This window comes from Anopheles bellator, chromosome 2 (assembly GCF_943735745.2).
Source record: "Anopheles bellator chromosome 2, idAnoBellAS_SP24_06.2, whole genome shotgun sequence".
NCBI classification, from domain to species: domain Eukaryota; kingdom Metazoa; phylum Arthropoda; class Insecta; order Diptera; family Culicidae; genus Anopheles; species Anopheles bellator.
Genome location: NC_071286.1, coordinates 71,538,963 through 71,560,939, shown reverse-complemented (window position 1 = coordinate 71,560,939; position 21,977 = coordinate 71,538,963). Strand labels below are relative to the sequence as shown.

Sequence of the window (21,977 nt, the reverse complement as noted above, 5' to 3'; positions counted from 1 at the left end):
TTGAAGTGCCAGCCAGCGCGTCCCAGCGATCGCTTACCGAAGTCAGATAATCTTGTTCATGTTTTCATCCCCGGATAATACTCGAGCGTATAATCATTATCATAAACCCGTCCTCCAAACAGTGCGGCCCCATGACAGGCGAGACTCGCCATGGAAGTGAAACGCAGCCACAGCGGCAGCCAAAAGGAGGATGCAAATTGCAGCGCGTGACGCAACGCGAAGTGCATCGAAGTGACCTCTGGGGGTCACTGCCAGCAATCCAGTGCCAGTGAAGCCTAGCGCAAGGAGGAGCAAAGAATCGCTTAAGGATAAGTTCTAAACTCCCGCACTGCCGTGCCGTGTGAAGTGCCGAGTGCCCATCGAGCCGTGCGTCCCATACGCACCGTTTCCTTTTATGATCGTTCGCGGGTGCCAGGGATCGTGCCCGAAAGCCGAACGAAGCCAGTGTCCGTCGCCCGTAACAAATGATGTTATTAGTGTGAAAAATGTGCTCGCCTTCCGCGCCGAGCGCTTGCGCTTCTAGCTTCTAACACCATTTCCGCTTCCTTTCGCGCGCCTTTTACTGCCCTCTGCGTCGTTGGGGTGGTGAAAAATCGGTGCAAGAGTGTATTAAGTAATTGCATTCGGGTTGCGGTTGCGCACGCAATGGCGGCCGATTGATCGTTCGGCGGATAAATCACGCTAATGAAGGTAAGTGAGCCCGCCGATGCGCCGGGCGATGCGCTGTAAATAGTTCATATTTCAGGCGGGCGGGTCTTGAACCGGCCCAAGGAAGGATGCTTGTAATCGATTCGAATCGATAACGAGGATCGTAATATTTATCCCTCAAACGAACACACAATGTGTTCAATTCATTACCTCTGGAAAAAAGGTTGTGCAACGTGATGATTGTTGTTAGACTAAATTTATGACACTTAAAACGAGCGCACGTTGCAGTTCCTGCACATTGTCGATCGCCAAGCCGCCATGCCGGTGTATTGAGCTATCATTTACGGCAATATCAATTTATCAATCCATCTCAGCGATCGGTATGCCGTGCAAAGCATGCTCCCCCCCACCCGGTTCAATAGAATCGTTGATCCGGAGCGATCTTGGCCTTGGGGGCCTTGAGAAGAGCGCTGTCTGACGCCGCCCTGCAATCGGGCCCGTCACGAGTCAGCCGCCAGGCCCGAGTCAGGCAGACAGAGTGCGAGTCCGAGCGAGAACGAGACCCGTTCCTCGAAGCCCATAATCTTCTACGCTTCGCTTCGCGCTCTTGAGAAGGCGGCTCGCAACCCGAAAAATGCCACAATCGTGCACCACAATCGAAGATCTGCGAGCGCCGCCCCGGCGATCAACCGACCGGTCCGGATCGTGGACTATTATTTTCACCCGCCTTCGCTGCGCTTCGTGCGCTATGCGCTGCGCATCGGCGTTGTTTCGCTTTCTAAGGTGGAGTGATTGGCGAATTGGCCGCCGCCCGAAGGCCAGTTGCGCTCGATTCCATCCGCTAACTCCACTTGCGCCAATCAATCGCCCATGTGGGAACCGAACGAAGCTCGCGTCCGGTAATGGCGCGTTTGATAAAATCCAACAGGCCCTTCGAACCCGTTCGCCTTTCAAGCATTCCTGGCCTCGGGTTCGCGGGCATCCTCCGAGAGTCGGGCACTACAATTTTGCATCTTGGCCCGCGCATTCTTGGTTCGAGCATTAAAGATAAAACCATTAAAGCGCAACCCCAACCGGCGGCGACTCGATGGTGGAGAATACTTAAAATTGTTCTGATAATACTGTAATGGAGCGTTCGCCTCCCGCCTAATGGAAGCGCCCTCTGGGGTGGAAGTCGGCGCCCAGCATAGTTGCAGCCGGGCGGAGCCGGCTATTATGATTGTTCGTCCTGCACGAGGCGTGGAATGTTCTGCTCCTGAGGCACGCTGGGGTCAAGCGAACCGGCGGCCAGTATGTTGGCCTTAAATTATAAACCAATAAATATTTAGCACGTTGCTTGTTACAATGTTTGGCCGCGGAATTGGCCACCGATTTAAGTAGGGCACAATGTTGAAGCCCTTGCTCAGCTTCTCAGCAATCTTCCGCTGCCAATCCGCGGCCCAATTTTGAATCGATTACAATTGTTTGCGATCTAAATTGGAGCTAAATTACTGTACTCTTCGCCTGCACGCTGCCACGGAAAAGGGGGTTCAGCTCAGCGGCCACCTCTATTGGGCAGTGTTCCCGGTGCTCAATGTGGAGCAATTCAAACATCTGCCACTAGCCTTCGTCGGGCCGGTTGTGGATAGAAAATAAAAGTATTGTTCTACCGCGAACGGAATCGTAGACCCGGCCCGGAACGCCACTCGAAACGCCCGATTCCCCGACCGAAAAAAAGGATGTAATTATCGTAAAGTGTTTGGCGGTGAAGGCGAAGAAAGGCGAACCCGGTTTAAAGAAGGAACACATTTTGTGGAGAGCGTCTGGCTATCTGGCTGTGTGTATAAATTGCTTCACCGAGAGCCCCAAAGGAGAGCAATAGTTCTTCGCCTTTGCCTTCGACCCCTGCGTACGATCGCTTTCATCTTCCGAAATCGATTAAAATCTTGCCCGGTTCAAAGCTCACAGGAATGCCGGGCCCCGGGTTCGACCGGAAACAATCGGCACCGGTAATGGTGGTAATTGATTTCCGATGCTCGTTGCTCGTCACTTTCTCGGCCCGAGTCCACGACGCACGCGGCGGATGAAGAGATCACCGGCGGTCGTACAAGAACTTGAACGAGAGATGAGGTGTTGATGAGTGAGTGTGTCCCTAATCGTCGGTTCTAGCAAACTCTTGAAGAAATCGAAATCCCGAATCACGATGAACCGGTTCACAATCATCGAAGGTGCCAGCAGGCTGCCGCGCGTCGAAGTTTTCAGTTTCGTTCGCCAACTCGCAAATCCGGCCAACCGGTCTGGCCCGCCAATCATCACTCAACCGTGCTACCCACAACCGTTTCTTGCGCGGCACTTCTCATGTGTCCGCCCGTGAACCCCGGCCATCCTGACGTTTCTTTTCCGGTCCCCAGTTTCCGCGGGCTTTTCCAGAAAAGTATGCCGACCGATCGGGGCCACCGGTCAGTCGCATGTTTGTGGTGGGAAAATTTCCACAAGCAACGTCGATTTCCAATCGGGTGCCACCGATAAGGAGTGAAAAGGAAACTCTGTCTGTCGCCGGCCAGACCAGACGGTCGGCGTTTCCGTTCCGCCGTTCGTAAGTGTTGCGTGTCCACAGTTTCGGGGTTTGAGATGTCAGGCGCTGGCCAAACGGTCGATTGGTTGACACGGCGAACGGTGCGCGGTGGGTTGATAAGGGCGTCGTGTAACAAAAAGTGATGGTGAAGGAAAACGAGAACGGTGCCGGGAGCATGGGAGCGGAGTGCGAGTTAAATGGCAAACCACATGACACTATCGGTGGGATAGATCGCTGCGAGTGAGATTATTGGGAGGCAGGCAGAGCGAATGCAATGCGGCCGATGATTTATGCATGGGCCGCGCGTGCAGCAGATGCCATTAGATGGCTAATAAGGCCCGACGACGGATGTTCCATTAGGGAGTTAAAGGAAAGTGAATACACTGCAGTCGTGCTACTGTGGCAAGAAAGTAATGGGAACCAGTTGTCTTAGATTATCGTGGTTCGGTGCCTTCTGAATGCGTCGATGGCGTAATGCTTGTGGAGAGAATTCTATGTTCATCTTCCTCGTGATGTTTTTGCATCAAATTTTTTGTGATCGTTTCGTGATCAAGCTAAACTCAAGAGACCGACACGATGACACCTCTCCGATCAATAGTTGAGATAGTAGCAGAAACGAAGAATATGTTGAAGGATGTTGCCATCGAGTTATAACCGAATTCTCGATATTTTTATCTACAGTAGTACTTCATACAAAATGGAATAAACTTTGCAAGATTGTCCATCGATGCATTTATGCAGTGTTTGGTAACAAAATCACTCTTCATTGAAGGATAAATTAGTTCTATATTGGCAGCTGGAACTGTTGCTTCTTATCCGATTCACCACTCGAAAGGATGTTCTGTGATCGTGAACTTTTGAAACAACTCAAACAAGGTGTCTTGAGTTACAGAGTATATATTGATTGATTTTATTTCGTTTCTGTACATGGAAATGGATGGGCCATTTGAACCGTGAGGTTTAGTACTTCCAACAAAGGCGTGTTGGGCCAAGGCTTGTACGGACCGCCTGCGGGCGTTGTTTATTTATTTCGCATTTGCACAAAACAAGAACACTTTCTTTGAAACCTATATCACCACAGGCACTCGAAGCTGCTTCGAGCGTGGTGACCGTGGTAGGCTCGATACTCGATTTGGTGGCATCCAACTGACCCGACACGACGACCACCCGGGCCCGGTGTAACCGGTATACGCACGCATCCAATCACGCCCGGCCCCTCGGTCACTCTTTTCACGCTCATAAAAGTCACGGCGGTGACAATTTGAGCCAATTTATGCTGTCGTCAAACCGAGCACTGCAAACCGCAGCGACAGCAGCCGCAAGAAAACCGGCAACTGGAAGCCAAGAGTCGTCCGGATCGACGGCCGCCGTCAACACGCGTTGCGGTGCCCGAGATGGTCGCTAAATGGGCACGCCTATGCATGCCACCCAACGACCCCGGTCCGGTCGGTGAGGATCGGCCGGTGGGATCACCACACGCGTGCAACACAAATCTAAGCCCGGCGGCTGGCCGGCCGGTGACGGGAATTCGGTGCTGCATCAAGTTTCGAATTACTTGTCAATCGCGAGACGCCCAAGAGACGAACGTAAAACGCAACGCCCGTCAATCCAATCACTTTTCTCCCCGGCTCTCGGTTCTGTGCAAAAAGGCGCCACACGGCTCCGCAATGGCCACATTGTGGTTGGTGGTTTTTTTTTCGGTCTGCTTTCGCGTGCCCAAGCGCTCGCGTATCTCGTAAACTGTCTCGCGCTCGCCGGTCGCGAATTATGACCGTTTGCAATGTGAATGTCACTGGCCTTGATCGGTCATTAAGTGGCTGGCCGGCTGGCAGGCACACGAGATGTACACTGGCGTTCTCCGTTTTCATCTGTTTTTTTTATCTCCTTCCGTCGATTCGGTTCTCGCACTTCACTTTCGATGCGCAAACAAAAGACTTCAATCAAGCGACGAACCTCGGTCGAAGGTTTTTCTTTTTAAATCAACCCGCGATCGTGTAGCGGTGCGTCGAATCGGCGGACCGGATGCCGGACCCGAAAGGGTGTCCAGCAACCCGTGTGGTGGCACCCCGGCACCTGGTACGCACGTGACGAACCGGGAGAGCCGTTTGATCGGAAATTGATCGTCGTCGGTTCAGATCGCTGCTTGAGAGTTTTTGCACCCATCCTTGGGTTTTTGGCAACCCCCAAAAGGGAACTCACGGTTACGGTTCGGTGTTACGGTGCGGAATTTCTACGCCACGGTCTGATCCGGTGGGTGACCTATTTATCGGTTTTACAGCATTGTTGGCGCTTCGGGGCTAGTTAGTCATCCACTCAACGGTAACCTTCGAACCTTCCGAGTGGCCAACCGTGGCAACCGTCCGCGCGTACCTTTTGGCGAGCTCGGACGCTGTGGCCCGGTAGCCAAACTCAACACTTTCCATCCACTCATCATCCCGTGGCCGGTAGCCCATCTCGTGCGAGTCCCGTTCGAATCGAGAGCGAATAAAAAATCGCGCGGACACAGACATGCACGCGGCCGAACCGAAACCGGTAGGAGGTAAAGAACGGAATCAATTAACCATAATTTTCTGTTTATTTTGCTCCATCCCGGCCCGTTCTTAGTATGGGGGCCCGGGCGAAATGTGTCCGGTTTCGGATCAGGCCTCTCCACACTGACCGCGGAGCGCGAATTCGCGGCTCCCGTGGCCGCCTATTTTTCGTGCTCTCCCCCGGGCCGGGCTTTTGTGCGAACAATATATTTCAAACTACCGGCGAGTGGCATTTGGCCGGCCGGCTGAAACGTCTATGATCTTTTGCGGTGTCCGCGAGTGTGTGCGTACGCCCAGCGCCCAGTGGCGATGCTCCCAGTGGCGCTGCTTCCTGTTTTGGTGCGGCATTTTACGACAATAATCTAAATTTATAATTATGTTATTCTGCTAATTATCGACTTTTAAAGCGACTCGAGGCACCGAGCCACCGACCGCCATAAAGTAAGCAGCCGGGCGCGACCCGGGAGCCAAATACCGGCTGGCTGGCCGGCTGACCGCTGGCCGGGACTGAGTTTTCTGGGCGCTCAGAATTCTTTCCGGGTTCTAAAATAATTGATGGTTTCCTTGCTTCGATGGCTCGATTTACGAACCGCTGCTAAATGATGGGCCCATTAGAACTTTCTTGAGGGCGCACACTCTCGCTCTCTCTCTCTCTCTTTCTCTCTCTTTCTCTCCCTCTCTCTCTCTCTCTCTCTGTGGGCCCCTCTTTGGTTTATCCCGGAACGGAGACGACTCACCGACTGAGCATTAACTCGATAGTAAATCGTCGGACGCGCATAGTACGCGCACGCTAAAGTATCATCACATTTCCATCACTTTATTGGACCGATTGAGGCTTTCGGCTTGGCTGGTCGAGACCGAGAAAGGCAAACGAAACACATCGCATCGCTGTTCCCACGAAGCAATGGCTGGTAAGGCTGATTAATGGCACGCCAGCCCCGTACTTACATCGACAAATTTAATTATGGCCTTTCTAAGGATCAACACCGCGCAACACCGCCGATAAACACCTCGACAGATAATGCAAGCATGCCGGCGTGTCTGGCACGACCCGAAAGAGAGCGGAGGGGGCAATTTGCAAACCCGATAGCCCGGCCAGCAAACGGTCAGGCGAGCATAGACCACCAACCCCACCACCGTGGAAGGTGTTTTCTTGTGTTCTTTCAAGGCCTTCTCGTTTAGGATCTGTGGATCAGGTGAACAGGTTGCCGGGGTTGCCGTGGACACGGGGTGATGGGCCGGCGGGGCTGGGTTGCGCACATTGCGCTGAAATTGACACGATTAAGCTGCCCTCTTTTGCCGAAAAACGCTTGCGCGAGAAGACGGACAGTCGGACTTCGCGCGGCTGTTGTTGGTGTAGCATGCAATGCAGCAACATTTATGCTTTATCGCAAGCGCACGCGCGTGTAAACCCTGGCCTGAGCCTGGGCGACTAAATTTGTTGGCCGTTGTTGGCCGTTTCTTTATCTTTTCAAAACCCGACTTCGTGTTTCGCTCGTTCGCGCGCCCGCAAGATTATGCTGCTGCGCTTATGCTGCCCGGTCGGAGGCAACTGCCTCGGTCACTCTCAGACCGACAATCCATCTTAATTCCATTGCGATACTTGTCGAGTCCGCTTGACGCGCACCACTTACGATGTTCTCGTTCCGGGAGACAATCGACCAGAATGGGTGCTGCCTGCCCGTGGAACATACGCAGATCGGTCAATCGGTGCCGGGTGCTCACAGTTGTGGGCCAATTATTATGTCGCCCCTTTTGGGGCCTCACTTCACCGTCCGACGCCCGTTCCAGGAAATCCGAATTCGAACCGAAAAGTAAACAAATTGTTACCATCCGATCTCCGATCGGAGGCCACGGTGCCACGCTGCGATGGAGCGGTCATTAAGCTCTTCATCTCAGGAGAGCACTCAGGAGGGGGGGGGGGCCCTAATGCGATGAGATCGAAAGATCGAACGCTTCTTCAAAGTGGGAAATGATCGACGAACAATTCGCCAGCACACCCCACACTGACTGACCACTGAAACCGGTGGCTGTACTCCATCTTTGGGTGGCTGCAAAGGACTGCAATTGTAATGGCCGGGCGGGGGAATGATGATGGACACACCGGAGGAAACCCGATAAGCTGCGCAAGCGGTGGCTTTCGGTTGGTTTTATGTTTCCCCGCGCAAAAGCCCCACGCTGGCTTCTGAGGTGATCGACACGTGAAGCCGATAATCGGCCATCGGGACCTCGATTAGACTAGGCGTTGTCGGACCGAGCAGAGCGACCACAAGAAATTGTCAAACCCCCAGGACGGGCCACCAGCAGGCGGACGGAAAGAACGGATGGCGAATGGTCGACGAAAATCATCGTTATGGAAATTAAATATACAGTTTACTGCGCCGCACGTTTATGGGGTTTTTTATGGCAAATTAAAGGTATTCATAAGTTTTTAATTTATACCCTGCGGCTCCGGCTCGGCACTTGGCGAGAAGTGCTTCCGAGCGGCACGCAAGGGGAACGGTCTCGGAGATAGCAAGTACGATTGGCTACGGACTCGGAAACTTGAGCATCGGCCATTGATCGTCCATTTTAATCGAAATGTCCACAAACACTGCGTTTGATGGACCTGGCCCACCCAAGATGGTGGGCTGCCGGGCGTAGGTCGTAGCAACCGTGGGCCTCGGTCTCGGCGCGTATGGTAAGTCGTTTCTTTTATTCCATCATCAGGCTTGCATTGCATTCCGTTGCCATGGGTGATTAAGAAGCGAGAGAGAAACCGCCCCATTATAGGCCATCGAAGGTGGACCTGAGAAGAGCTCAAGAGTCTTGTGGGTTTTCTTATTGAATGAAAGTTTGAAATTAGTTGAGCTTTTATCGATTTTATAAGATTTTTATTTATTCACAACATTAATAATACTTCGCTTAAAACATTCCAAGTAGTTTCACGTTCCATGGAATTTCGTTACTTAAAGGTGTTCCACCTTAAACAATCAAACCGAACGTTTGCCAAGCGAATCTTGCATCGCCTGTTGCGATTTTAATTGTTTTATGCGCCGATTTGTTTCGTTTGTTGTGACGTCTTGTCAACTCCACTGACACCCGTTTACAATGTGTGGTTGAGGTGCCTTTAAAACGAGAACATTCCTTTCCATTAATTAGGGTCGAGCCGTATCGCGGCAGGGCGCAGAATCCATCACCCTAGGGCCAAAACATTTCAATCCCTTTCCCACAGCCGAACCGAGTGGCTCTAATAAATCTATCTTTCAACGGGGGGCCCCCGGTCCGATTAGCTTCCAATTAGCAGCTGTGTCGTCAAGGCGCAAAGGAAACGAAAAACGAGGCCACCAGGACCTCTCGTAGGCCCGAGCTCAACTGCCGGATGCGTTTGGTAATTTATTTGTCACACCACTCCGTCTGTGGTCTGTGGCGCACCGATCGCACCCCATTGCAGCACTCTCCTGGAGCCGTCCGGGACCGTGTTCGAATTAATGAGTCACGATCGGTGATTGCTTTCGGGCCCTCCCGCTCTGGGGGCACACTATCAGTTTACACGATTGGTGTCCCTAACCCAATGCCCCTTATCCCGTCGGCCAGTCGGCCTTCTCGGGAGTAGACTAATGGCCCGCCCGACCGTTACGGGCAGGCCTAGAGTTTTGGGACTGTGGGGAACGGGGGCACGGACATGCTGCCCAGTGCGGACACACGTACAAATGGCTGGCACCGGAGACCCACTTCGACGGCGAGGATTACGATATTCAATAAAATGGTTTTATTCGTGCAGAATTCCGCCCAAATGAGCGCCAACATTGCGTGGTCCAGCGCGCCGGCCGAGACACATCGCTCATCGCGCACTCGTAAACGATGTGGCCCCGGCTTCCCTCGATGCTGGTGGCACACATTTTGCTTCCCCCGGGTGGGAGCGCCGTTAGCATTCCATCGGGAAGCCATCGTGCGGCGGCCACTTGGGGAGACCACATCGTCATCGAACCCAGTTTGCGGGGCACCCCGAATGGTGCGCTAATGACTGGTAATGAATATTATTAAACTCCTCCGTCGTTGTGGCGCGGGACCCCCAGGAGTCCGAATGGAATGGCCACCGCCATTGCGCATTGCGGGCTTCCGTGTGCGCCCGCTAGCGGCCCACGAACGGGGACGATTGCGTGTCTATGGCTTTTGCTGGCTCCCGGATCCAGCGCCGAGATTCCTCCTCCTCGGGGGGTGGATCGTGCAACGATGCGAGTGGTGTCCGCCGACGAAATAGATCTCTCCGGTGGGGAGTTGGTGAAACATGGAACTCGTCGCAGTCACACTCGAGTTGAGCGGCAAATCGAAATGGGTCGTAATGGCCTGAATTTTTTGGAGAAATGAGAGTTACATTTGTTTCAAAGAACATCTAACATTTTGATAGAGTATCCCACCGGAGTCACTTGAATCCTTTGTTGAGGGTTGAGGGAATGAGTATTGGTCCATGTTGGGAAGTGACATTGATTGGCGAAGAAGCGACGTAAACAATGTGACGCTCCATCTCCGTCGCAATACACATCGGCCAGTTTATCTTCATTCCATTTTACGCCCCAATCGGGCGGATTAAGTAGTTTCGTAATGACAACAAGCCGACGGCCGGTCCGCGCAGAGTCCTTCTTGCGGTGCGGTGCGTTGCCACTAAGCGCGGTTCGATAAATGTGTCACGCCGCGTTGCAACGCCACCTGTTGGTGTATTTAATTGCGCCGGCGACTGACGTGTTGACAGTAATTACGCCTTCAGCGATCGGCAAAAGGAGGTGACTTGGGCCAGCTCGGTGCAATTATGGCAACGTAAGCTTCTGTTGGATGGCGTCGGAATTCGAGGGCAAACAATCGTTGACCCTCATTGGAAGCGATTCTCCGTCACTAGCCGATGACGGCACCTGACGGGGGCTTCCACGCAAACTTTATGATCATTTACAGCTTTTTTGTCCCAGTCCGAGTAATGAGGCTAGCTCTCGAGTCGACACGGGTCGGTATGTTTCCAGCTCCCAAAAACAGGCATATTTACCAGGCGTAACATGAATCCACATTGGGGCCAAGACAATAGACCACAATTAGATCGCCCGAAAGAAGTGTAAATCTAATTATCGGACACATCGGAGGCAACCGCCGCCGGCGGACACGATGTTTTCTCTTTTAGAGAGTAATTAGAAGCGTTAAAAGGGAAGAGGACCCCGGCCCGGTCCGGCAACACCCACGAGAGAAAGCAAAAGAAGAACAAGTGGCTGGCAGTAGAAATAACATGAACCCATCCGTGGAGTCCGAGCCCGTAGGTGTGATGCAAGAACCCGCGTCAATTAAATCTTCATCTCGTGGGCCTCCCGAAAGTGTGGGGTCCAGGCCTCGAACGGAAACCGAGAGACCGGGCGCACCGTTAATAGAACTATCTGGCGGGTCAGGCGTGGAGAACGCGCAACCGGTTCTGGCAGGAGCCACGCGGATTCGGCTTTGGCCGGAACGTAAGCGCAAACGATTAATCGATTTGGTGTCAGAACGCCATAACCAGCTATAATTTACACCGTCCGCCCAAGGCGTACTCTCGACTCGATCCTCCCGATCCTTCCTGATCCGCCCGCGGCACTTCTCTAGCGTCGACCACCCGACACGAACCGCGTGCGTGCGTGCGAACCGTGCCAAGGCCGGCTAGGCCGGAAGAGCCCCCGGCAGTCAGTGCGCGATCAGCGGGCCCCAAGCATGGCCCGTCGTCTGGCAGAAGAACGGGAGTTTAGTAGCTCACGTCTACGGCGATGGCGGCCACGCTGAAAGCATGACGGTCCAGGTCCGGGCTTGCGCGCGTTATCACCGGCCGACCGCTTATGCAATGGCACGCCATTAAGGACCCACAGGCCGCCGCCCGATGCAGACCGTTAAGTGAGCTCCAAACGTCCGTTCGCGAAACTTCACGTCCCCTGGGAACACCATCGTGGGGATGATAATTAATAAAAAAAAAAGGTAATAATAAAACCAACACACCCATAGAGGGGGGGGGGATTAAGGAATTTCGAGCCCACGGTGCAGCTCTCCCGCGGGGGTCCACTAGGGTCCCGGGACTCCGGAAAAACAGGCTTCCTTCCAACTGGAGCTCCCCGCGGGTAACTGTTTGGCTGTTTGTGGTGTGTCCGGCAACCCTCCGAGAGCAATGTGACAGCAATTGACACTTTCAATGGCGATGACAATCACTGACCGGCTGACTCCAGGACACAGGTTCACCACCAGCAAGAAGAACGGACCCGAAGAAGAGCGTCCGTGATAAAGTGCCCTTAAGTGGCCCGGCGCCTCCCGATCCACCCCATTCCGCGACTCCGCGGTCCATTTCGGTCCGGGCCGATTGTTGTGATCCAGTTCGGGCAAAACATGGCCGCAGGTTTCGTGCCTGGCCCCTGGGAGTTCGCAAAAAACGCAGTGGACAGAAACGGTTGGCGCAAACGATCACTTATCGGAGGTGTCAATCTATCGACGGGTGGCGGCAGTGGGCAGTGACTTCCTGTCCGCCTGGTCAGTTGAACCGGCGGACAGGTCCGGCCTTTCGTGAGGCGCAACCGGCGCAGTTCGGAGAAGCGTCCTCTAACGTGATCGCGTCGGGTGACATAATTCGCGTTTAGTGAGGACAGCGTTCTGTTTTTTTGAACACGAGTTTTTGTGGCGTAACAATGTCGCGTGTGGTGTTGTCATTAGGGAAGGCCTGTTCGGTTGTTTGCATCCAGGACTCCAGGAGTTCTGGAGAAAGAAGCCCCTCCGAAATTCGAAAGATTCGAATTCATTCAAATCAAAAGCAATTGTTCATTAATAGGTAATATTTACTAAAAACAAACCTTTTTCCTATATTCCTGTCCGGGGGTTCGGGGATTTAAAGGCCCCCATCAAGTGGCTCTCAGAGCGTAAAGTTTTAATGGCCGGTTGGCGATGGCCTTGCCGAACCATAAACATCGAACAGAGTTCACACTTCGTACCCTTTCGTAGGTCGGTATTCGATTTGATGCTATCGACTGTGTATCGAAATACCTCAAAGCCAATCGGAATCATCGATTTTTCTACCAGTTTTGGCCTTTTTTTGGCGCAACACAATTTATGGTGTGAAGAACGAGCCATAAAGTGCCCCAGACGAGATCGTAAAGCCCGTCTGGCTGTGGTGCGGTGGCAGAACGATGACCACCTATCGTGGGCTCAAGCTGAAAGCGAATTCCATCCTGGCCCGTGCCTACCGCTCGCAGTGTTGATGCTATCGAGTTCTTTCTATCACCCGCCCCGCTTTTTTGCGCATTACACGAAACAACACACAGGCACACCGGCGCGGCACGTGCAGGTTTATGGTCCCTAGGACGATCATTCCGCCGACGGCGGGCTCAATCGGGTGGCCGGCTTCCCGAGACAGGTTTGCCCGTGAACGGCGCGGCGGTTTGGTATGCGAGATAAGGTATCAAATCGTCTTCGGCCCCCTGAGAGTGGGCTCATTAAATGAGCCACAAATATTTTCATCGAGGTGACAGATAAAATATAGCCTGTTTATGATGTTTGAGCAATTTTATCGGCTTTTTATTGGGGCATTGGTCGGCATTCGAAACGGGCATCCACTAGCGGTGGATGCGCATCTAGGAATGGCCATTTCCCCTTAGTTGGACTTGGACTTGTCACCTCTGCCTACGCTCGCCTCTTCCGCCGCATCATGCTGCGTTGGTGATCGTCTTCGCCGCGTCTTTTCTTCTCCGCGCTCTTCGGCTTCGTTCATTATGCTTCCAACAGAACGAACGCAAAACCTCAAGGCAGCCCCCGAAAAAAAGAGATCGTTAGAAGGTTCGAGGCTCATCTTCAGCATAAATTACCGAACGTTACGCACCGTTATCCGCTCGGAGGACCATGATGATCGTCGGGAGCCAATCGATTAGCGTTTAGATCGAAATCGAACCACGAGCGCACAACAATCGATTATGTTAATCGGGGCGATAAATTATCGTGACCCGAACCCGCCCGGTGGAGCTTCGAGGTCCGAGAGCGATTTATGGTCCGGTGGAGACATTCTTCTGGAACGAAAGTCTTTCGGGGTATTTAAAATTTTCAAATTGATCAAATTCCCCCTTTTCAAAGACCCCATGCTAAGGCGCAGTGAATCTATGGCTTTTACGTCCTCAAGGTGCTTCCCATGGATCCGCCAGAATGATTCGACTGAACTACGTTGCTAAGGTCAGCCTTACCATTTTCTTAGCCCAGCTTGCAGACTCATAATCCTACTATCTCCATCTACCCATCGAGGCCACTGCCATCGGGACATGTGAAGAATTGACAAACATCTTCCGAACGGCGTCCCGAAGGCCGAGATCCTAGATTGGCAGCCCGACGACGACGACGTCGTCGTCGGCGAGCGCAAACAAATTATGTGAGCGCAATTTATGGGAGAAGGATGTCCAATTTGTAAGACGATCGCGCGCGCAAGTGTGATACGTATCAGCTTCCGGGCCCGCGGGCTCCTCAAATCCCGACCTCCGGACATTGAAGGCGGGAGCCTGCGAGAATGCGTGAGAAGTTCGGCTTTTCGGTCTGCAAATGTGGTGCCCTTTTTTTGGCGTTAGCGACACTTTCACTCACTCATTTTCGAGCGCCCAACCTCGCAAGGCCCAAGGATTAACACATCAGATAAAACAATCTCGGCCAAGGCATTGCCGACGTACCGCCCAAAGGGTGGACATGTCGGACTCGGCCGTCGAACATAACTCGTGGCTCGCGAGAGCATAAAAAAATCGGAGCCCTCCAATGTTTCCGTTTGACGATGACAACGCCGATGCAGATAAGAAACCCCTCCGGCAGTGCTCCGTGTTGAGATGTGAAAATGAACGTTCGGCCCGCGGGTCGTTCGTTTGCGCGATGATTTATTTTAAGCTCGTGGCTCGGCAAGTGCGCCGAGTGCTACGTGCGTTCGATTTCGCATCGACCGGCCGGCCGGTGGTAACATGAGCCGCCAGCACATCGCATCCTTAGCAGGACAGGACAAGCCAGGAGACAACCTACTTCCTGCCACTGCGGGGCCAGCTTTTCGGGCTCGGAACGGAAGGCGCCACACCCAGGCGAGGCCGCCGGAGCCCATTAGCCTTAATGGGCGTATTAATTAGCGATTCCGGCGGTGTTTAATCTTTGCCTCAGTTTTCCGCTCGGTGCCTTTCCCGTTCGGTCCCTTATTTGCGTTCTACCCACCGAAGAGTCACGAGCTTTCGAGCGGAGCGGATCGCAGTTCTGTTGCGCTTAGCCTTCCGGTTCCTTTGGTTTCAATTCTTTCTCTAATCCAACGGCCGTGGCTGGCATTATGGTGAAGCAATTTCTGCTTGGAAGAAACAAAACCTTCAGTTTGGGGGCCGATCTTACCTCATCGGAATCATTAACCACCGTCGATGGTTATCGCGGAGCGATGCGAAGTAAATTATAACGTTACCCGAAATTAGTACTAATCTCGATCGCAGCACGATGCGACGCAATGATCCGTGTGGACCTCCCCCGGTGTGGGACCGTGCAGGAAAGCGGAAAGAAAGGTCTCGGAGACTGAAAATTGGTATAAATCTGCTTTTTATTAATAGAGATCGCTTTTCCAACGCGCGCCACGCAATCGTTACGACAACCGGAACGTTATGGAATCGTTGGGACCGGGTTTTCGGAGCTGGGGTCCCCCATAATAGGGTTCAGGTATCGTTTCCCAACCCACCCGGCCAGCCGGCCAGCCGGTCAGCCAGTCGGCAAAAGCAAGCTTAATGATCGTTTTTGCATAAAATACCCATTTGAGCCGCGGGTCCCTCGGTGGGCTCAGTGGCGGCTCACGGTGACTGCGGTCTTATCATAAAGTTTATTAAATTATGGGGTAGTTTATCATTTGCAGCGATCGTACGGGCCGGTTCGGAGCCGGAAGGGATCTTCGGGGAGCCACCACCACTAGAACCGGGCCTAGAGGTTTAGGCCTGATTGAGACGTGTTGGCGGGCCAAGCTGTTTCTCACTCAACTGTTGCGTTTAAAGTGTAGAAAAATCTCCCTTTTTCGATGGCAGCGGTGGTTTTCAACAACAGGGCTTACAGCAGTCGGTAGCCGGTGTGGCTCCGATGGCAACCGGAGCACGGCGGGCCTCGTTTTCGGGCGGTGGCCCAACATACTGGCCGTGACGGTCATAATTTTCCGGCGACCATCGCCCGGCCCCGGTACGCTACGAGAGGTAATTTCCATTAAAATAATTACACCGGCACGATTGCACGGGGCACATACCATACACACCGGGCAAGAACGGTCAGGCTGCAATAATCCATACATCAATCGCAATTGGCGAGGCTGAGATTGCGTCGGGAACTCGTTTCTTGCGCGCGGATGACGACGCAAGCCGGGCCCCGAAACGCACACACTAGTTCTGCGAGCCTTTTGCCGCGTTCGCACCAGCCAAGCGATCACTTAATCACCTGCGTCGTCGACGCGAAGGAGCAGCGGAGAGCAGCGTAAGGATCATTGCGAAATCGTGGGGCGTGAGTCGTGCGCGAGATCTCCTTCCGTGGCTCACCGAACCGAAGAAGAGCGGCAGTTGAGGGCCACCGGGCGAAAAAAAAGAAACATAAGACGATCAAATTCCACATTTGGCCCGCAACGAGGGCGTAAGATTCCCAGCGAAGGCCGAGCCCTCGCTGGCAGAGCGAGGACCATCCGGGACCGACCCTTCACCGGTGATCGAAAAAGGGGTTCGGAACCGACCGAGGAGAGCCGACACGCAGAAATGTATCGCCACATTCCCGAAGGGCTGTGCTGGGTCGTGATGGCTTTAAAAAGCCGGCCCTCGATCAGAAAACATTATCGGTAATGATCCAAATTGGACCGTGCGTGCCGCGGTGCGTCTGCCACGGGTCCGGTGAGAACCGACCCCGCCTCGACCAAGTACACATTAAGACCTGAGAAATTTTGCTTAAAAAACGATTAAACGGATGAAATCGTGATCGCGAGAAAGCCGACGGCACTCGGAATCGGTTGGTATTTGCGTGAAAATATTGCGATGATCAGAATGCGTTTAATAATTTGTTCTCACTCGAATTTGCCAAGGGAAAGGTTGAAAGGTATTAAAAGTTTATAATATTTCTATAGGAAACCCTGTATTTTTACATTAGCTGTCAGTTGTGGAACAGAAACCACCGATAGTTCACCGAGATTTGCCACCAGATTTAATGCCACCAGACTTTTATTTGTGGAGTTATTGAAAATCCAAAGCATTAGCTAACAAGCCAAGGACTTTGAAGCTGACTTCAAAAAACAATATTCTCCAAAGAAATACCGCCGAAATATTAGCCAAAGTGATGTAAAATGCCGAAAATATGGCGCATTTGGTTACCGATGCCAGAAGTGGCCACAAGCTCGTTTAAAAAGGGACTATGACGATTTTTAAAATAATTTTTTTAAAGTATTTCTTTTATGTAACAAATGCTTCCAATGGCTAACACTTTAGCATAGAATCATCAAATCAGTTTCACATTCCTCACAACACTACAATTGCAGGGTCAGCATGCGAACCCAAGTCAGAAGGTCATTGGTTTCATCGGCGAGCAGATTCCAGTGAGCAAACCGAACCACTCTTACACCGCACGTTGCCGGAAGCATAACTCATTTGCTGCAAATGAGCGAGCGACAGCGAACGGTGATGATGTGGCCGTGGCCATAAACAGTCACCCTTCACAATTGTTTCACTCACTGCCACCCAGTTCACTTCACCTGCAATGTCATCCGTTGCAACCGCGTTTCGGAAGTGCCCGGACGTCGCTGCAGCATAACGCGACGAGGACCCCCATGGACACACCCATCCCCACAGATCTCGAGCGCAGATTAAGGGTGGTCCCACTGTTTGCTGATTTACACATTTACGGGCAATGTATACGACTACAATTGAGGGCGTCTCGCGGGTCTCGCTACGAAACGGCCTTACGATCCGCGAACGAAAGAGAAGCTCCTTTTTTATGCAAACGCTAAGCAAACAGCCATTAATGCCGCCGTGGGACGTTCGCTCCTCGGCACGCCACGGTCTCCAGGTGTGGATGAGTTTCGAGTGCTTGGCACTGCCTTGGGCGGCATTTATCATTATGCTCCGCAGGAAACCCACCCCCGGGGGGGGGGGGGGGAGGTGTCTCGCTCATCCATCAACCGGCATTTGGGAGCAATCGCCTCCGCCGAGGGGGACCTGGACCTGTCGTTCAGCTAATTGACCATCGCGCCCGACGAAGTCCCTCAGCAAGGTGGCTTTTACATCCTTCGTCGATCCTGGCAGATTGCGCAATGTGATTTCTCTTCGGTGTTTTTGTTCTCCGAGGGGAAATGATAATTATGCGAAAGATGCTCGAACGGTGCTGGATTTGAAATGTTTCGGCAAAAAGTTTGCCACTCGAGCGAACGAAATTGAGCAACGAATTGTCACTAGACGTAGCGACAACCTGTGCTTAATTAGACGAGACGCAGTCACAAAAACAGGGCCTTCGAAGCCCCAAAAAACCCCAGCCAAAATCTGTCTGAAACTAAATCCCACTGGGTCTTGCTGGGGCCGCGTCCACAAACGGCCCCTTGGGATGATTTGTGGGCTGCCAAAAGGGTCATAACTTTTTATTCTTTCCGCCACCGGCCCGGGAGCCGTCGAGGCCGGCGATCGACACCGGCCCGGCACGTGCACGCGTCCCGTGGAGCCTTTCGGGAGAAAGAGAGTATAAATTTAAGTGTCGAAAACAGTTTTTGCCACTCCATTTCTCAAGCTGGTCCAGTGATCGTTTCCGCCCCATAGTCGCCGGTGGTGAATGGGCCAGTAAGAAAGTAATGAAAAGAAAGGGGCGCTCGTAAAGCGTTTACATATTAAATATTGCTAATGTGTTCCTTTGTCCTTGACCGAACAGGTTGGAGACGGAGCTCGTGCGTGGCACCAGCCAACCGGAACGAGGGAAACCGACACCAGATTTTATGCACCTCGGTGCAGTGCTGCATCACACCGATAAGGCACGTCCAACGCGCCAGATGTGACCGATCGCATCTGGACTGGCCTTCAAAGCGGACATTCCGCACACAAGGCCCGGGCAAAAGGCTGCAAGCTTGCTAATTAAATTACTGACCACCGATGCTACGTAGCGAAGGAAAAAGGAAGTGCTGCCGTTGATGTCGTCACGCTGATTACCGCGGTACGTGAGAGTATGGCAACGGACAGGTTATGACCTAGGCGATGATCGCAGCCCGCGGACTATATATCGCTTGTCATGTCGCGTAATGAATTTGGAAGCAGCTCCACCGGTGATGATGATCTACGTAGAGTCCGCTCGGGTTGGGTCCCGGACTGCGCAGTCCGACTGCAGCGAAGATGCGGTCATTATCTTGAACTAGTTTTCATCCCCCGGGGGATCGCTCTCTGATCGTCCGCGTGATATGCAGGAGCGCGGAATGATGCGAAAAACTGAAACGGAAAAGTCATTCGAACTGAGTGCCAGTGGCGCTGCATATGAAAAACGGCCACCTGCACCTGTGCTTATGGGAAAAGCCGCAAACACACGCTTCCCACGAGCCGCCGCCATTGAGGTTAGGAATTCAAACGGGCGAACTTCCGCTTGATGCCAATTTGCAGTCGAGACCGGGTGGACGAAAGCGATGAAAAGTTTAAAACGCAATCAAAACACGCCCAGAACGGCTTTGGAAAATACGGTAAACATCCCATTTTTATGAACTGGCCCCGACGAAAACGCTGGGACCCCTTATTAAGCGAGATGATGTCGAGTTCTTGCACTTTCTCGGTTCCAGTTTGGCTAGATGGCAGTTGATTCAATTGCACTTCTGTTGCGATCACCGATCGTCTGGCCGTTAGTTCTGGCCGACCCGGACGACCACTCCCAGATCCCACTCCAGATCGGTTGATTGAACCGTAATTTTCTTATCGATCATTAAACCAGTGGAAAAGAGATCGGAGCGCTAGTGGGTATGCAAATCGGAGCGCAGACGGAGCGCGATTATCTAATCGCCATGTGCAGTTTCCGTTCCTGGCCCCTGGGGAAACAGGTCTCGACGGCGACGACAACGGAAGGCCGACCCGCGTCCCGGGACATTCGGGTTAGGTAGCGGTTAAGGCTTGCGGCCGGCTCGTGACACTGCGAAATCCGTTCCAATCGATTTGCGGACCCAGAGCTTCCGAAACCAGAAATTAACATCGTTCACCAGCGAGGGACGCTCTTTCAACCGCATCGACATGTGACATGTGCATTGGCGCTCGCCTGCGCCTCGCTTCCTTTTCTGTAGCTCCAGAAGCAACCGGACGCAAGGGAAGCAATAGCAAACGTTGACCATCGTTGGCGCTCGGCGTAGTATCGGCACGCCGAGTTTGTAGAATTTAATGAGAGGCAGAAGAAAGTTTCGCAAGCCCCTGGTGCCTTGTCCGGTGTGTTTTGTGCAAAACTAAAAGCCTTGGCCCATTAAATTGGCCGGGAGCGCGGGGTTGAGCGCGACTTAAGCACTTCAACTAGTACCGGAGCGCTGGCGACTAGAGAGAAAAAGTCCAAACGATAGCAAAACAGAAACGCAAAACGATACTAAAACAGCCGAACATATTTTACACATTTCAAGCATTCCTGTGGACGCGCCAGACGCTCGACCCGAGTGGACACTCGCGGACACGCCGCTTTTAGACCAAGTCCCCGTCTCGACGTGCTAGTTGCAGGCTACCCCGAGGAGTCGTCCGTTTCTTTGACTCTTCGACAACTCCGACGCCCAAACTGCGACCGCCAAACTCCGCGCGACGGTCACCGGGAGTACTTTGCCTTAATCTCCGTCCGTCAGCGAACATGGAAGTCGTGACAAGAAAATTGTGGGCGGAGGTTCAATTATTCAAACGCCAAACGCCTCTGACACCGAGTTACCGTGCAGGGGGGAGAGCTTTAGAACGTGAAAGCCGCATTTGGCGCACCAAACGAAACGGCACAAACTTATCGGGAATTATCTTTGGTCCTTTGTTGCGGCGAGGCGGACTTCTTAAACCATTTTCGCACCACATACAGATTACCGCCGACGACCGCCGACCGATTGATTGACTCCGAAAGACTGATTAATGATACGGAGCGAATGGAAGGGCAAACCCGCGATGGGATTATGTTTTCGCGGTGCTGATTGTCGATTGCCAAGCGCACAGTAGTTGATTCGAAGTTCCAAAGCCGATCAGTTCTGCACTTTGGCATTCCAAATCGTGTGAGAAACGCTTCAAATTGGAACATGATTCAAACTTGAAACTGTAGAGCCCAACTCGCAGACATAAAACCTTCAACATCAAGTTCACGGCACAGAGCGTTCCAATCCATTGTCCATTTTGTAACCGATCCTTGGCTGGCCTTCGGAACGGAACCCAAAGTCTCCCACGTAACGCGCCACCCATTACGATCGACCCACAGTGGACTGTGTTTCACAAAATTGCTCACTTCCTCCGAAGTCCAGGGGTTTTTTCCGGTCTCCATCGGCGCATCCCCGACCAAGTGCGGCCCATAAATCGAAAATGAAAATCAAATCAACATCTTTAAACACCGATTCCTCTTCCGCTGCGACCCACAACGCGGATCCGTCCGCTGTATCAATGCTTCTCCGGCCACCGACCGGGAAGAGAAGGCAGTATTTATGTTGTCCCGAAAGGGGCGAGAGCCTCGTGGACATCGTGGAGGGACCCATTGTTGCCACAGCCAGATCCCCGCGTGAGGGCGCCTGGCGAGAGTTCGACGAGTGGCGTCACTTTTTATAGGCTACTTACCGCGGGTCCGCGGGGTCGGCATACCTTAGATGGGCCTAGCCGTAGTCGTATTTCGCTCCGTTCCGCCGTTTCCGCCTCGGAACGGGAAGAGGAATGTTTATTCACGGGTTGGCGGACATTGAGATGTATTGGACAGGGGAAATTAAGTGTTCTGACGGGAAGGTGTCATCGGAGGCAGCGAAGCCGCAGAGGCTTCTACCGGGACGTAACTAAGCAAGCGAACGGAATAAGCGTTCCACAACTTTCCACAACACTTTTAGGCTAGAGATTTAGCAACAACCCTTATGTCCAGATTTTTCAATTATTCGAGACACTTTCTTACTTGATCGAGCTGCATCGAGGTAACTTGGTTTCCCAATATTTCATAAAAAAAACGGCAAACAAATCGGAGTTTATTAGACACGTAAGAAATACCTTCAACTCTTCTCGCACGTTTGCTAGTATTCACAGGGTGATCCATCAAGTGTTTGTATTTTAAGCTACAGT

At 52.6% G+C, this 21,977-nt stretch overlaps 1 protein-coding gene across 1 annotated transcript in view; it reads right to left on the bottom strand.

Annotated features, from left to right (window-relative positions):
• The window catches only part of LOC131207978 (probable G-protein coupled receptor 158), a 75,947-nt gene extending 54,434 nt beyond the window's left edge, over positions 1-21,513 (bottom strand). Inside the window, exon 1 of the mRNA XM_058200616.1 lies at positions 21,492-21,513. Within this exon, the coding sequence (XP_058056599.1) occupies positions 21,492-21,513 (22 nt within the window). The remainder of the gene's footprint in view (positions 1-21,491) is intronic.
• Between the last annotated feature and the right edge of the window lie 464 nt (positions 21,514-21,977).